The sequence below is a fragment of the Pholcus phalangioides genome, unplaced genomic scaffold, assembly GCF_987345545.1.
Source record: "Pholcus phalangioides strain wild (caught in Gottingen) unplaced genomic scaffold, Ppha-v1.0 ptg000015l_1, whole genome shotgun sequence".
NCBI classification, from domain to species: Eukaryota; Metazoa; Arthropoda; class Arachnida; order Araneae; family Pholcidae; genus Pholcus; species Pholcus phalangioides.
This window is the reverse complement of record NW_028301608.1, coordinates 42459319-42477378: the sequence shown is the minus strand read 5'-3', so window position 1 is coordinate 42477378 and position 18060 is coordinate 42459319. Positions and strand designations below refer to the sequence as shown.

General features: G+C 34.8%; 1 protein-coding gene across 2 annotated transcripts in view; it reads right to left on the bottom strand.

Moving 5' to 3' along the window:
* Window positions 1-1354: 1354 nt before the first annotated feature.
* LOC149076046 (nephrin-like) overlaps window positions 1355-18060 on the bottom strand; it is a 238813-nt gene continuing 222107 nt past the window's right edge. Inside the window, exons 15-23 of one of the 2 annotated variants that reach the window (XM_089243570.1) lie at window positions 17190-17471; window positions 15404-15712; window positions 14989-15279; window positions 13912-14088; window positions 10896-10925; window positions 7592-7737; window positions 6587-6698; window positions 3909-4045; window positions 3352-3721 (exon numbers count right to left, since the gene is read on the bottom strand). In XM_089243570.1, the coding sequence (XP_089099696.1) occupies window positions 3440-3721; window positions 3909-4045; window positions 6587-6698; window positions 7592-7737; window positions 10896-10925; window positions 13912-14088; window positions 14989-15279; window positions 15404-15712; window positions 17190-17471 (1766 nt within the window). In that variant the 3' untranslated portion in view covers window positions 3352-3439. Of the gene's footprint in view, window positions 3722-3908; window positions 4046-6586; window positions 6699-7591; window positions 7738-10895; window positions 10926-13911; window positions 14089-14988; window positions 15280-15403; window positions 15713-17189; window positions 17472-18060 lie in introns of both variants that reach the window. The other variant, XM_089243569.1, reaches the window with a different exon arrangement.

Here is an 18060-nt window from a genome sequence, read left to right as displayed (position 1 = left end):
AGCCTACTTCAGTTCAAAGATTCGTTTATCTGTATGGGACTGAATGAGAATCAACTTGAATTTACTTACAGTAGGGGGCGGCTAAGCAGATTTGGAAGCTGTTCCTTACGTAAAGACGTTTTCCACCGTTCTCATTACGTGCATAATTAAAAAATGGATCTTTCGGATTTTTTGCATTAGGATTTTCTTAATCTGGGCCATCAATATAATTAGTTTTTTTTGTGTTCTAAAAACAAATATTTGATCGAATATGGCTTGATAAATGTTCAAAACTGCTCTTTAATTATAGAAATGCAATTTAATTTGTTTCAGATGTTGAAAATGTAAATATAAGTTATTTAGGTAGTCTTAATATATTATATGATGATAGAATTTTTCCGAGAGTCCGTTGTTGGAACTAAAAGGTATTTAGGCACCTTACATACCTAGGCAATTCGTGTATTCAGAAGTGGAAGCGCCGCCATTGGCGGAAAAGACAACAGCTATCTTGTAAATCTGGAAATTCTTTAGTGAATCTACGGAAATAATGCTATGATATAACTCCCGTAATATCACGTTTCCCGTATATTCTTCAGCTACATTGATCAAATGTCAATATTAAAATTACTAATGCCAAGATGATGGTCTTGGAACTTTGGCAACACACTGTATTATATAGAAAAGGTGCGTAATCGATGACAGTTTACCTAATCTTAAATTACTTTCATGGGTTTTCGATTATTTTTTGTCCTGTATGTGCGTGTATAAAAAAATATGTTTTTCCACCGGGTATCAAGTAAAGCTCGCGTCGTTATCGATAATTTTTTTGCAACGGGAAACTCCATAACTAAAATAACAATAATCGATTATTCGATTTTCCTAAATGATAAATCAGATATTGTATTCGAATATAATTCACCTCGCAACCAAAATGGAACGTTCAACCATCGATTAGGGATTAAAAATAATAATAATAATAGAATGACATGCTATTCTACTTATTTTACGTACATCATACACGAGAAATTGTTCACGATAAGGCACAAGATTAGAGGTCAAAATATGAAAAATCACCCGGTATCCCAACGGCCAATGATGACTTTTCCACACTTGTCATTCTCACGGGGAGCCCGTATAAAGTATCTAATGCGGATTATAATTTCGGGAATATTTCACATTCTCAGGTAATAACGACGTAATATACTGAGGCAAACTAATATCTGCGATGGAAAAATTCAAATGTTTAATTTCATTTCCATTCCAATCCGTGATGCACAAATTAGATAAGTTTCAAGAGATCCGATTGGCTGTTGGGATGCGAGCTACACATGATGAAGACAATGAATGCCATTTTTTTTTGTTGAATTTTTTTCTTAATGTCGTATAAAAAATTTGAGCACCACAAAAACCATTTCTTAATGAAGCTCTTCTGCGGCAGGATAAATCCAGAGGTACTGAATATCAATCAGTCCATGAAAACGCGCTGCTGATCGACTGGGCACGAAGACGAACACTGCGATTGAAATTTACTTGTATGGTAAATTAATGCATATTATATAAATTTATACCAAACATCAACTAAAAAATCGGAATTAGATCCACTTTTAGGTGTGAATCAACATCTTTTTTAATTCTCCATTACATATTATTTATAAAAATTTACCAATGTTTAAATTTTTACACTTTTTTTGTAGAGTTTCGTGAAATCCTGAGCAAGCGATAGAGAATTCACATTTATAAAACAAACATTTATTTGTCATACCATGTAGGACTGGAAATTAGTCATGTCCGAGATGACCGCGGCAGGTATAAATTGTGACCGGCATACATTTATTTTTAAAACATGTCTGATCCCGCACATAAAAACAATTGCAATGTGTAGTCAAAGTATTTTGATCTATTTTTACTGTCCATGATATTTTGCAGACCGGTGCGGCCTAGCATTATGAAACTGGACATAGTAGGCTGGGATCTTTTGCGGGCCGCTAGGCCAGGATTTTCACGGACCTTTCTTGTTTTGTAAATTCGTAGGTTTAAAAAATGGGATTCTTCCCGGGCTGGAGTTCTGGCAGCTCATTATGTGGGGGCGAATGCGCTTAAGAAACTGCCCAACTCCAGTCACTGTACATTAAATCGGCTATGATATTCCTAAAGCAGATTCTTTTCAGACGCCTAAAACACCAAAATAATAATGTCTATTTGGCTAATTTTAGATCCTTAATTGGTGACCACATTGCTTTAACACTTTTACGTATCAAAGTTTTTTCAGCTCTTTCAAAATTCTTCGATTTCTTTTTTAAATGTTTTTATATTATTACCAATTCTTTTATCTTCAAATAAATATTTCCTTTTTAATTTCTTGAAGTATGTAAATATACTTTGATAATATTTAGTAATATTTTTCGGGTATGTAAAATATTGATCCAGGCATGTATTTTAAGCTACATGCCCAACATGGCATATGCCACATTTTGCTGAGACTTCAGTCCTGATACCGTGGTCCGAATCGGATCATCCACCGTTCTTATTTCTCTTAAAAAATTTTCATAATTACTCAAATCCTTTTCAAGTCCGTCTTCACGCCCAGCATCAATTAGTTATACAGTCCTCAATTCACAATCACACAATATACATCTGACACTTATTTCGCAAGAGACCATTACAAGAAACAAGGACCCTCTTTCTATATATATACCATTTTTTTTCGGAAGGAACAACTGCGTCCACGCTTTCTTCAAAGATGAAAAAGTTCTGTATACTATGTATATAAGAGACTGAGCAGTTTATTTATATTGTACGGTAAAATAGTCAAGAACTGGTGCAATTCACTAGATGCGTCCTCGTTCCAGGAAAAAAAAAATATTTGAAAAATAGTAATATAAATGAAAACGATTAGTGATAACCTGAATGTCAATTAAAGCATTGAGGATTGAGAACACGCACTATAACAAATGGATGAATGGTCTCCGATCAGCAATGATTTTTTACGCAGGGCGTGCACAAGATAACACACAGGCACTGGATATGATCTCGCTTTTTTTTTTCCTTAATCAGTAGTAAAAAAAAAAGCTATAGCGTTCATAGTTCTCATTGGAAGTGAGCTGGAGATTTCAGCTCCAAGATATATTCGCGTTCAGAGAAAACAAGAACCGAATTCACACACAGGACGTTTCACGAACAGACACAGATACACAGACATGAACATTCGGCGCAGAGAATAAAGAAGGAGTTGATCAAACGCTTGCAGAGAATGTCCAGTTTGAATTTGAGATCAGGTTGTATATAAGCAAGCGCGTAGAAATCTCGTAATCCGATTTTGATGCGACACTCCATCCGCTATCCATTATTCGTTGCCATTTTTTTCTGAACATTGACAATACTTATGTCTGTCTAGTTCAATTTTCTCCTTTTATATTCATTTGTGGAACCCCCATTCAGAGGATCACACAGCAGTACTTTGTCAAACGAGATGACCGTCCATGTCGTCCTGAACAACCATCGCACTCGGGGGTCTGACCTGAGCGTGGTTACACGGGTTCGGCGTCGAGTGTAAGGGAGAGCCTTGGAGTTGCGGTGAGAATGTGCTTAGAACTGGCGATGGCTTCGAAGAGTTGCCACTGGGTTGGTAAGGTACGTAATGGTGGTGATGGTCCTGCAGTGTGGGGTCGTAGTGGTGGACCTCAGCGCCGCTCGCCGCCGTACGACCGGGAGGTGGTGGTGGGTATCCGCCTTTGTCGTACGTCTGAAAAAAAAAATGAAATTATTAAATATTCGGTGAGAGAAATTTTTACCAATTGGAAAATTTTACCAATCGGTAAAAAATTCTTCAAAAGAAAAAGTTTACGAACTGCATGCATGGCTTATTAGTAGTAGTAGCATTTGAATACCACCCGTTTTTTGACAAATGCGATTTTTTAGCGACTATTCACCTCAGCTGGTCTGTCTCCAAGCTTCAAGTTGTACGCATTTCTTCTTAAGGCATTGGTATAAAGTTCTTCTTCAGTACCATACAACATTTTATGGGGCACCGGTCCAGCACGGTCATACCTGTCGTCTATGTTCACTGCTACGCAGGAAAAACAATGTAAAAGCATTAATTAATATAAATAACGATAATTATAAATAACGACAAATAATTTGAAAAAGCTTAGGGTAATTCAAGAGGAATCTGTGTTAATAATTTTCTTTTTCAATTAGCGTTTTAGAACACTTCAATTCAATAAATGACGATAGAAAATGCAAGAGAGATCTCTATTGATATATAAATACAAATACAAATACAAATACAAATACAACGCCACAACAGGCAAAATGCCCAATATATATTTTATATATATTTTATATATATTATATATATTTTATATATATTTTAATATATATATATATTTTCAAGTAGCGTTGTAGAAGATGTTAAAATTACATCTTAAAATGAAATTCAAAAAATTTAGTTAAAATTTATCATGGAAAATTCAGAAAAAGCACAAAAAGATTTTTTCCACAAATATTTGAATTTTGTCCTTGCATAACGTGAAGCACACAAAAACGGAACTATTTCTGAGGAAAAATATGTCATGTAAAAATGCGGGAAAAGTAAAAGAAATGTCTTTATTTTGGATGCGAGGACGAAGAAAAGAAGTTAAAGAAGAAAATGGTCCGAGAAATAAAAAAAAAAACAACAGCATTCTTCAAATCCATCATCTCAAGAGGCGTTTTTTTCTCTTATTTCTTCTTTTTTTCCCTCCATATCCGTCCAGTTCGTATAAATATAGTAGTATACTGCATATGTGTATAGTTCTCCGAGCTACTCTCTGTCTTTATGCGTTTTTCTTTCAGAATACATATAAAGAAAGGATTGAAATTCGACTGGAAAAATACTTTGGTCAGTAGTGATTTCCAGTATATCTCTAGAAATTTCCCCCTCTTTTAACTGTTTTTTTTTTTTGGGGGTGGGGGGTTCCCCTTCGCAAAGTTTAACATTATTAGGATTTTGGCGTTTTGCATTAATTAAAATTTTAACAAGTTTCTTGGCACTTGTTGTTGCATTATATTCATATTCAGTACTGAATGTTCCAGAGAATGTGATGAAATATTTTCTCAACTGCTTCATTTTATGATACTACGTCTCGGCAAGTGTTCCTTACTTCAGGTATTTCGTGAGCTTCATCCTGCAGTCCCAGATACTCAAAGCTCTGGTGACCTAGAACCGCTTCCCAAATGAGATATTTACCAGTCCAAAGAAGCTCACAAGATATTCAGCAAAGACATGGCACTCGGCTGCAAGGATACTGGTGCAAAACCATTGAGGTGATGACGGAAACTTTGGCGACTAAGTTGGATGCTGAAAACCGTCGTTGAGGAACTTCGAGAATCGGCTATTCAATTTCCTCAAAGAACAGAACCAACAAGAGAATTCAGTTTGTGTTTTTATGTGAACCCATACTAACGTGGGAAGTGTAGAGTTCTGTATGCGCGTCTCCAAGTTAAAAATTTGACAACAATATTGTATAAGACTCACGAACACAAGGAGAAGGTAAAAGCCTCAGGAGAACGAAAATCGCAAGAACTGGAGCGGGATATTCGAAAATAAAAAAGTGAGAAGTGTGTTGAAAACGATCGAGTAGGATCGTCGTCACCAGCGTACATTCTTTTTCTAATTTTCACCAATAAATCCCTGTTTAAGTTTCCCTTGATGAGCGCTCACTATACGGAGAACCTACGGTCGCTACACGATGTGTTGCTATAGACTAGTATTCTTCTACCTTTTTACACCTGTGGACCAGTGGGGATACTTGAACAATTTCAATGACCAACGGAAATGGGAGAGATAATTTGCGTGCCGGTTAAAAATAAATATATAGGGAAAAATTCTTCAAAATTTCTGATGGCTAAGATAGAAATACAAACCAATATAGAGTCTGTTAATTTTTAAATCACAAATTATAATATAATTTGTACATTATATCCCAATTTATGTAGATACCATAATATGATGTCTACATGGATTGGGTGGAATTGGACCTGCATTAACCCTTCAAGTCGGTTCAGAAATCTAAATGCCAAGGCCCTATCTGAGTTATTTAAATTTTAAAAAACCAAACTCTGTGCTGCTCTGCTGAAAATAATTTATATATTTTTCAATTTTAATTCTAAAATTGTAAAAAATGTTATTTACCCACGCTTATAAGCATAAACAATCCAAATATAGAAACACAAATCCAGCCGTAAAACTCCCTCTCATCAGTATAGACAAGATATCTCACCAACGTATTTTAGCAACGGCAAGCCGAGATATTTTGTAAAGTTCATTTCTCAACATATGGAAGACTATTCCCTATCCTTCTTACTTTGTACCGGCTGGAAATTGGGAGGAAAGACTAAATACCTCACTAAGATATGACATTTTACAGAGGATTTAGTGATTCTACTGTGTCGAGCAAACTGTTAATTCATTCAGATACATAACTGCCCACTAATTGGTATAATAATATTGGTATAACCTAACTAATTGGTAGTCAACATTTCTGCTGATAGCATTGCATGACCACTTTATCTGATTTTATTACATTTTTAGAAATATTTCAATATAAATGAGTTTCTAATATCTTACCGGGATCGGGATATGGAAAAGGGCAGTAGAAAGGCATCGAGCCGTCGCCAATATACGTCCCATCAGAATGTGGCGTAATATACGCTGTAGTTTCCGATTTGACTTGCTCCTCCTGTTTGAAAGACAGAAAAAGAAAACTATATATGAAAAAGTGGAACTAAAAACAGAATTTTTTTGGAAATGAATATTTATATCATAATAATAAGTCTTAATGGAAATGAATTGCTTCAACTTTTAGTTCTTCGGTAAGTTTCATTTAATTAAGAGTTGGAGCGGAAAAGCGAAGTTACAGTTGGAATAATTGATCGGGAGAATTAAGATGTTTTGTTTGACCTTGAACAAGGAATCGATAAATCCTTGGTACTATTCCAGGTTGTCTCTAGACACCCCCCCCCCCCCAGACTTGTCTAGTGCTCTGGATTTTATAGAAATCAGTTTCATCCATGTATAAATTATAGTTCCACATACTTTTTGTTCCATCGCCCCCTTCTTCAGAAATATTTTTCTCTCATCGCCCCCAACTCAAGCGTACTTATACTCATAGGATTCTATGTTATACCCTTCTATCGCTCCTCGACAATTCCATCGCCCACCGGGGGCGATATTGCCTATTTTGGGAAACACTGATGTAAATGGATCATAAACATCATCCTAAATTTGAAACGGCTGAAATGTGAGGTAACTAATGTGTAAGGAATTTCAGTGAATTTACTAATTAAAAAGTTTATAACGAAATTTTACAAACATTTACTATAAATTAATCAATGCGAATAGATTCATCAATGAAGTTCGTGGATCCAATGCGATCAAATCAATATTTTCAATATTTTAGAAATTAGTATAAATAATATATACTGCGTGTGTGTGTGTGTGTGCGTAATTTTAAATTGAAAATCTTTAATTCCACTGAAATACAATACATATTCTGTAAGATGGTTCATGGTTCTACGGTGATTATATCTCTAAAGAGAGAGAGAGAGAGAGATGGAAAATATCGATGCTTACCGAGTATCCCCCGGCACTATGCCCATCCGAATAATTGTCACTTTTTTCTGAGTTGCAGCTCAGACTTTCGCCGTTCAAGCCCTCATTGTAGCTGCTCGGGGCGTACATCTCTATTGTTGCTGCCTTGCTGCTGGAGTGATCACTTTCTGTTTCAACAAACGAAAAGAAACAACAAAGATTTATAAACATTCAAGAATCGTGAAGCTTTTCAAACAAAGTCAATAGTGAATTCGTGTTAGCAACTCCAATTAGAGAAAAATAATTATGATTTTCAAATGTTTTAAACATTATACTTCAAAATTAGTTATTATTTGCTTTGATCACTTAGCTGTTCTTGGTATTTAGTTGCATTGGGAATATTTTTAGCAGTCGAGTCTCCATCAGAAAAAAAAATTGGTATAGGGCAATGACTTATGAATACTGATCGGTAATGTTGATGTGTTCTGGTAAAAATTTCGTTTTCATAAGCAATCGTTAGAATCAATAAAATTCCACTATAGGCCACTGTATAGGACTTTGTTGTATAGTTTCTTTGAATTGTGAATTGTGTAAATTTTTGGTTTTCCACAATGGAATTTATCGATCAATAATGATATTGAATTCAGGAGATGTAATTTGTTCAAATATGTATGTCAATAGAAGGTTTAGCATAACCTTAACCATTTAAGAACTGCCATAATGTGGAAAAGAAGCGTTGCCCGTCAGTTTGCATTAAGCCCGTTAGTTCTGTTCTACTCAAAGACAGGACAAAACTTTAATTGAGACTTGGAGGACCGCATAGAAGTTTATTTCTTCAACTTCAATAACTACACAACCCCTTGCAATGTGAATGACATATCTGAGGTGTATAGGGTATTTGAATGCTTTTCCCAATTGAAATTATGTCTCTAGGATCAACGAGTCACAGTAATTTGCGGCAAGTGGAGGTAGCTATGCACCCTATATAAGTTTGCATGAGTAAAAAAGAAATGCTTCATTTTTTTAAGTGTAATTAGCATTGTTATATAATAAGAAACATAGATTAACTGATATAATTGGTAATCATATAAAAACCTAAAAGAAAAGCAATGAAAATAAGGAAAGAAACTGAGATAAAAAGGAAAAGTTATAATTGTATAAAATAGCATCTCAAACAAAACGATAGAATGTTTTCTTTTAACAATTTTCTTTATTGAAATATTAGATATAACCAAAGGAAAAAAAAAACCCACAACATTACGACTAGTTGCATTAATGTCGACAATAACCCAATTACAACTCACTACTTCCACGGAATCAGATAATTCAATGAAATCCCATTTAAAAGATTTAAGAGTTTGAAAAAATAAAAAACAAACTTATTAACGTTTACACCTATTTTTTGAAAGTTTTTCCCCCCTTGTAATTGTTGATGTAATTCAGTTTTGTGGAATTTACATGGAGGAAAAGCCTGTAAATAAGTTCACGAGGAGCGAAAAATAAGAAGTAACAATTTTATTTTTTTAAAAAAATTATAATCACATTAAAAGTTATAACCTGCAGAGAAAATTTAAAGTAAAAAGAAAAGAAATTCTATCGTTCAATAATTTTTTTTTTTTGTTTCTTCTTTCTTGTATAGTTCCACAAATGTTTTCGTCCTTCTAAAAGTTTCCTAAAAGCTTCACCATTAATTATGTACTTGAAGCGTAACGATACAAGGGAAGATTAGGAAAAACAAAACAAAAAAAAAGAAAACCTCTTAATAGCTTACATAAATTTTTAATAACATTCGTTTTTCGTGGGGAAAAAATTATCATAATGAAATTTTCAAGTTTCTAGCCCCGAAGGGAGATTATTCAATGTAAATTATTTTTATTATTATTATTTAATTTTAAGAAATGACCCATTTCAATACTATCTGGGTTTTAAATTTATAAAATGTTTTTTTTCTTTAACCTTTTTTTTTCTGTGTGTACCTAACTTTTAATTATTTATCACTCAGAAATTACTTTTTTTATATATATTTTTGTATGTTAAACTTTTATAGTGTATGTCTATAGGGTCATGATTAGTTCATACTTTCGATAAGTAGGATGTATATATTACTGAATTCTGAAGCCACAAAGTTATGAGACTTAATTATGATCATCGATACATACTTTAAAATAACTATTTTTTTTTTCTACTTTTCAATTTTTTTAAAGGCTTTACGAGTGATAAATATTTTTATAGGTTGTACAAAACAGAAAAGTCGAGTGTTATTTTAATGATTTTTTTGTGTTTTTTTTTGTTTTATAGGATTAGGAGAGGAAAAGTAGAAAAACGAGCTTGAAGCGTTGCCAATTTTGACCATACTGCGTTAAATTAATCTTCGCATGCGTGAAGCAAAATTAATTACGCGTGGATAATGATTTTCTTACAGCACAATGCTCATTTATTAAAATTAAGATCACCTAACATTATTTTTGTTTTTCGTGCACTCCCTCCCATCTGCTATTTATACAGCGAAGTCATAAAGTCGTATTCGAATTCACGGATGATGCTCAGTAGGGAGCACGAAATGAATAAAAATGGTTTTTATTGGTGATTTCTCTGCTTTGCTCTTGTTTTCTTGGTTTTTGTTCCGTTACAGTGTGTCTTCAGAGTAGAAGCATAACCCGATGTCTTGAATTTGCCAAATGTAGTTTTAGAATATTTGAGTTAGTCAAATTTAGAAAGAGTTAGATTTGAGTTAGTCAAAGTTAGATTTGTTTTAGAATTTTACAGTTAGTCAAATTTGCAGTTTTGAAATTTTACAGTTAGTCAAATTTGCAGTTTTAAAATTTTACAGTTAGTCAAATTTGCAGTTTTAGAATTGGCTAAATTATAAACTTATTAAAATTTGCAGTTTTGGAATTCGTCAGATTTAGCGTTTTACAATTTGCCAAATTTAGAGTTGAACAATTTTTCAAATTTTAAAAATAATAAAATTTAGATTTTTTGAATTATTCAAATTTAGAATTTTAGTGCAAGTCAGATTTAGAATTAGATAATTATATTTATACGAGGTTAACGGTTTATGCTCCTTTTGATTTTTGCGGGTGTATTCGGACTTTTTCTTTCGATTTCTTGGACAGAAAAAAAAATATATATCGATATTTTCGGGGTGGTCCTTTGAAAATAATTGAACTGCTACTTGGTTGATGTTGGTTGACGACTACTAAAATATTACTGGATCAGAGAAGCAAATCACAAATTCTCTTATATTTTGAAGCCAGTCATTTGGGATTAGTTCTTTGAATTTATATAAAATCATTTTTAACATGAACATGAAAAAAATAAGCATAACACTCTCCACGGTACTTACTCTGACAAAACTTTGCCAACCTCTGCAGCACTTACCAATGCAGCATGCACAAGAAAAGAGAGAAAAATACGAAATACAATTCTAGACAGGGTTTTATTTTGCGTCGAAAAAACTCAATTTCACACAAAATTCTTTTATACATAAAATCATAGGAAAAAATTCTATAAGAACATTCTAACGACGAAACCGAAGAAAACAATGTGGTCGGGAATAATATTTCTACAGGAAAAGAATTCTTAGCTAAACATACTGCACGTACATAAACAGAGATTATCATATTATTTTCCCTAAACACAATTAGAAAGGGTGGACGGATAAACTAAATTAATATTCTTAATTAATGTTAAAGGTTGGATGGGGGGGATGATGAACAATTAAAACAAGCTGCAAGCAATGGAGGAAAGGGAGGTTGTATCACCGATTTTACATCGATTGACGAGCTGCTCGGAGAATGTTTCCACTAGATAACGAGGTGTTATTTTCTTTTCTTTTAAGTACAAAAAATTTAACGTTGAAATGAATAATAGATTATTGCACTTTTTTTAAAGTTATTTAAAAAAGAATCGTGTTATATAATAGGGGAAAAATATAACTAGCCATTTTTATGCGTCATGGCAAAAGCCTGGTAAGACGTAGGTTTCACTGGTATGAACTAGGTTTTTCCAAGGTGAGTTGGTAAAATACACTGGTGTGCGAAAAATAAAGACGAAGCTGAAAATTGAGATCGAGTACCCTATTCTTTACGGATGACAGAAGATTTAGTCTGACCAGAAATTCTGGGCGCATACACATCTGGAGAGAGCGGGGAACACGCAATGACCCCTTCGAACATTATCGAAAGTTACTGATTTTGAGGTGGTGGAATTCTCATTTGGAGAGATATCATGCTTGGTACCCGAACATCTTCCAAGATGGTTCAGCCCGCTACTGTACCCAGGTTCTCCTTCGTCATGTGCGTCTTTCTAGGGGTGCTGTAGGTCCTCAGTTCCTCATCATGGATTACAACGCTACACCTCATCGTACAGTGGAGCCGTTGGAGAGTGCAGATATTCAGCGCATCGATTGGCCGGCAAAGTCCCCGGATCTAAATCCAATCGAACACGTGTAGGACACTCCACGGAGACGCTTGGCAGCACGTCACCAGCCGCCAGCAACGATTCCGAAGTTGCGATTGGCACTACACATCCAGAATGGGCAGCAATGCCTCAACAGCTCGTTGACAACCTTGTACTTAGTATGGGTAGACCATGTAAATCCTGCATGTCAGTCAGGGGTGATCATATACTATGATAAAGACTGGATTTTCCTTGCCAGCCACTTATCACATGGACGTTTCGGTCTTCAGCCCAATTGTGCTCGAAGCTAATTTTTAATAATGTTCATTTTTATGCTTATAATTTTAAGATTTAAAAAGGGGTTTAAGATTAAGGGCTAAGATTTTTCAAGACTTAAAAACCGACAGAATATGCTTCATAAAACATGCATTTATGGCATAAAAACTTAAAATATGCGGTGAAAAACCTAAAAAAAAAATGTCTTTATAAATATGCTGGCCATATTTCCTCGAGGGAATTACGGTAAATCACCAATAATTGCCCAAAATCATGCTAAAGGCACGAAATTAAATTGCCAATTGTTCCCAATAGCATTTGAAAATCGCCAATTATTGCGAAAAACGATGCCAAAGAGGAAAATAAAATGGTCAATTATTGCTAATATCGTCGAACAATTGTCAATCCTATGGAATGAAGCTTGGGGGGGGGGGGGATCCCTCTTCCCAGTTTTGCTGAAATATGCAAATTAATGCTGATATTAAAATATGCTTTACAAATACAAATACAAATACAAATACAACGCCTGATACAAATTCTGAAAAATCATGAAAAATGACTAAAAATTACTGAACATCATTTATTCTATCGTGTAAAAATAGCAAAATATTCAAAATCATAAAAAGCCATAAAAATCTGGGCCCTACTTATCAGGTTCCCTACCTTTGCTATGAGCATTGCGAGAGGGGTGGACAAAAGTTATTCGAACGGGGGGGGGGAAAGAACCATCTCCGAACTCTCGCCTATGACTACAATTTTTAAGTGAATTGTACCCTCCCCGTCTATCGCCAGAATGGGTTGCAATACTACACTCTACATATATATATCACGGATATCCTTTCCTATCAATTTCTTTCACCTCTGGTAAAAAAAGCCGGATTTACGGGAAAAAAAATAGGAAAAGAGCTTTCTGTATTTTTTATTAACATCATTTCTTGGCCTTCGAGATAAAGAGTTTTTCAAAAACATGAGGCGAGAGGTGGAAAAAATGCAGTGATTTAGTACTGCAAACGCAAGGATTAATTTTCTTTTCGAGAAAGAAAGAGGGTCGATTGTATTTGATGATTATATTATCTAATTTTTAAAATAACCTGCAGTAAAAACATCTACTAAGGAATGTTTTGACATTTTGCTTCAACAGTCGAAATTAGTTTTTTTTTTTTTGTCATTCAGTTCAATAAAAAAAGTTAGAAAATTAGAAAGCGATATAAAAGTAAGAAATATTCACGAGTTGTATAATATACGATCGATATATATTGACATTCGCACCAAAATAAAGTAGACATTTCCACCATAATAAAACATTATTACGGTAAGAAGCTTAAAATTACCAAATATCAGCGAACTTATGTATGTGAGTGTGAGTGCCTTATTTTTTTAACAAAAAAACTTATTTTCCCACAAAGTATTCGCGCAAAATTTAAATTTAAAAAAACACACATTCTCACCAGTAATCATTATTTTATATTATATTGTAATCGGAACTTTACACCTCTTTCCATCTCTTCCATTATGTAGGGCTATATGACCCTGTATGTTTGTTATACGGTAACGCACATATGCTTATGAATAAATGAAAAGAAAAATTTAAAGAAAGTGTGGGAGGAGATTTTTTTTTATCGCTAAAAATAAATTTCTTCATCAAACAAATCAATTTTTTAACCGTAACCATGCATATGTCCTACCTTCCTCTAGCCTCTTCTTCCTCCGTTTTCGAACGAAACAGATGACGAGGACGATATTAAGGACGAGCAGAAAAGAGCCGACTACGGATACGCTGATAATGATTATCCTTGGGATATCGCCTTTGTTTGCCAAAGCATCGTCGACGACTTTCTCGCTCTCTCCAAGCGGTGCTTCATCTATGGATACAAACAAGATATCAATGCATAAGCGTTTTTTTACATTTCATTTTATTACTCTGCTGCGCGGTTCTATAATTTCCCGTGCCGTTTTTTTAATGATGAACCCTTGATCCCAGAGAGGTATACTTCCAATTAGAAAAAATATCCAGATAACGTTTAGAACTCAGATACTTCATCAATATTGAAGCGGGATGTGTAGTTATCAGAAAATAAAAATTGACTTTTATACGGACAACCTGCCCTCAAAACCCAATTAGAAAGTTGAGGCTCACGAAAACTATTATACGTTTTAAGTGCAATATGTGCTGAGATATTTGAAGTAAAAAATCAGAAGGGTTGTTCATTAGTTTTTGTTGTTCTTCACAATCTTTCTCCGATATTTGAATTCAAATATCTCATTGGATATTGCACTTTGTAACGTCGGATTTTTGTTAGCCTCAGGAATGACGCAACAAGATTCTAAATGAGTTTTTGGGAAGAGGGTGTCCGTATAAAAAGGTTTTTTTTTTATTTTAACAACTTTACAAAACCCCCTTGCCTCTAGATCAGTCATTTTCAATCCGTTGCTCGCGAGCACCACGGTGCTCTCTGACGCTTCCATAATCCCAAATGCTCGCATCTGATTTCTTGCTCGCGATCAATTAACGTTCCGATTAAACACCTTGTATAAATTACATTTAACGACTGAAACAATCCTGATTCCATGCATTATCATGTCAAACTTTCCGTAAGTTTGCGCTTCTTTTGGTAATGAGTACATGCAGTGCTTGCTGCCAGAAAGAGGTTGAAGACCTCTGCTGTATATCAACGGTTCTCCAGTAAAATGCTACAACGGGAATTATAGGATCACTTTGTATAACTCATCAAGTCGTCGTGGAATGAGAGAAAAAAAATTACCTAGAGTAATTACAGTAGCAGCGTCTTCTAAGTACGCGCTATCTCCTAGATTGTTATAAGCCATGATGCCGAAGACATATTCAGTTCCCAGCGCCAGTCCTCGGACCACGAAAGTCGTAGCATTAGACGGTTCTGTATCGATGACTGTATATGAACCACCAGAATCTACTTTCCGGAAACGTATCCTGAAACCAGATTCGATACCGCCGTTGAATCCCTGGGTCCATCTGAGTAAAGCTGAGTTGTGCGTTACGTTGATAACAGTAAGAGACGTAGGTGGGTCCGGTGCGGCTGTGAAAAATTTAGAGGAAAAGAAAATCAGTAAAATAAAACATAGAATTTTTTTTTTATCTGTTCAAAACATGTTTTTATAGATATCATTGAGGAAAAGTGACAAAATCAACGTAATAGTTACATTTTTTGCCAAGAGGTATCTTGTGACTCTCGAATCCCAAGTCGTTCTTTGCGACGCACTCGTAGTCACCGTAATCAGCTGACCTGACGTTTTTAACGACGAGAACAGATTCCCAGTTCAAGAAATCCAGTTGTCGGCTTGTGATCTCGTGCTTGTTTGGTTTCAGCCCGTCACCGATGGTACTGCCTTCTCGGAACCAAGTGAAAGTCACGTTCGGTGCACCGGAGGCACGACAAACGATTCTAGCTTCCTCGGTTTCTTCGGCAGCTGATTTCGAATAAAACCCGGTCTTCTCAATGACAGGCTTATCTGCATTTGAAAAATAAGTAAAAGTGACAAAAAATTAAAACTCGCGAAACAGTTTTTTTTAATGTAGTTATCAGAAATTTACAAACTTAGAAACGTCATACTTTGAACCAGTGCTCTCCAATCACTGGTCTGCGAGCCGGTACCAGTCCACGAGAAATTTTAACGGATTCATATAGTCATAATGTAATTTTATAGATTTAGTATATATAAATATTATACAGTCTCAATAGTGGTTTTTGTTTCCGTCTTGGCCGTCAGCAGGTCTGTGAATTAATTTTTTTATTTATCTGATATGCCGGCCGGAAAATAATTTCTCTTAGGTCGGTGTTATACTATAAAAAGTTGAGAAAAGTTCTTTATGGAAGAAACCTGTTATACTTGAAAAATGCAACATATAAGCATATAGATTGCATTCGAGCGAATGTCACCAATGGGCTTAGTAGTTGTTTTTTTATCAAACTTTCATAATACAATTCCTGCCTCACTCAATTATTTTCTCCAGTCCGTCAAGTATCTCTCTTATTCATTTGGTTTTGTTGATCAAAATAGTCCTCAGTTACTTTTTTTTTCTCTCTTAGACAAATATTTTTTCCAGTCTGAAATTATCCCCCCCCCCCTTTTTTAAAATTAGAAGAAGAAATTTATTCACTTTTCATTGATACAAGATAAGGAATAAAATATATGCACAGCAAATAACAGACTGACATAAATATCGATACACTGAGTTGCATATGAGTTGACAAGGGGTAACTTGGCTACCCGTACTGACAGCATACAATGGAACTAAAAAAAGTCACTCTATATAGTGCAATTATTATTGCTATGTTAAATGCGCGAAAATAAAAGATAGCAAAAAAAAAAAAGACATGTATGAAAAAAAAATACACATATACATATGTATGTGAACAGCAAATCCAAGAAAATACATGTACTGAGTATAAAAAATAGAGGTGTGTTCATTTGTAAAAAAAATGAGCAAAAAATCCCTTCGGTGGAATGGAAATGCATAAATTTATATCTCAGTATTAAAATAAGCTTCGATATTTGGTATATTAGCATTGTATTGTTGAAGTTGTCGTTTAAAAGTAGGAAATGATGTTATATTTTGCAATTCAATAGGTAAAATGTTATAAATTTTAGGAGCAATGTAAAAAAAATACGTTATTTCATTCATTTATTTGTTTTATGCCCCAGTCTGCAATTTCTTTTATTTCCCCTACTCATTTATTTTCCTCCATTACTTCTCGCAGTTATTCATTCTGTGCCTGTCCGCTAAAATTTTTTCAGTCAGGAAATTATTTATCCTTATTTATTTTTTGTCGGTCCGCAAATGTCTTCCGTTTCCATTGGGCTGCATAATGGTTGATGTTTTTCCACCGGTCTGCAGCTGTGGTAACGTTGAAGAACACACTGGGCTGATTTATTTATTTTTCAAGTGGATTCATGTTTATAAATATAGTTATAATAAAGAACTCACGTTTAACGACTAGCAAGGAAGCTTTCTTGGCCTCTCCTCCGATGCCGTTATCGGCGACGCAGTAGAATACTCCGGAATCCTCTCTAGTTACGTTGCTGATGACAAGGTAAGACCTTCCATTCTCGATGCTGTTGCGAGTTCGGCTCTGAAGATCGAAATCTGATCTAATCCAGTGGATTACGTTATCATTCATCGGATTAGCGTCCACCTGACACTCCAAGAAAGCGTTCGATCCCTGATCAACGAGAGCCATCTCGGTCGCCATTGTTATCGAGGCTGAATCTGCGGGAAGAAAAGAATGTTATTCATTCGAAACAAAAGTCTGAGGTAATAATGTTTTCTCTGTATAATCTTCAGAGAGCATTTGAACTTATTGGCGCAGATTATAGATCACTGCGTGTTATCTGGGTTTTTTTTAATCTTTAATAGGAATGTTATATTAAAATATCTTGAAGACAAATCAACAAGAAATTACCTTTGTATAAACTACAGACACCTGTAACGACGAGTAGAATTCTCGACATTTTTTTAATGTCAACAGATCTCCTTTCATACCTTAAGATTGCGTATTGAACAAATCACTACCAGAAATTTACATGCGTTTCAAATTGAAGTTATATGCTCAACATTATCCGTAGCGGGAGCTACGAATTATAAGCAAAACAGTACGTTATTTTCGTCCATAATACTCTGTGCTGTCATTAATACTATACAACAATGTTTCTCAAAATGTAAGTCGTGGCTCCTAGGGTCATCGCCAACCTTTATCAGAGGTATCGCGGAGAGATGGAGGCATTGATTTGTGTGTGCCCATCTACATGCTTTGCAGTGGGTCTTTTATGCAGAGTGGATATTATCAACCGCCCAATAA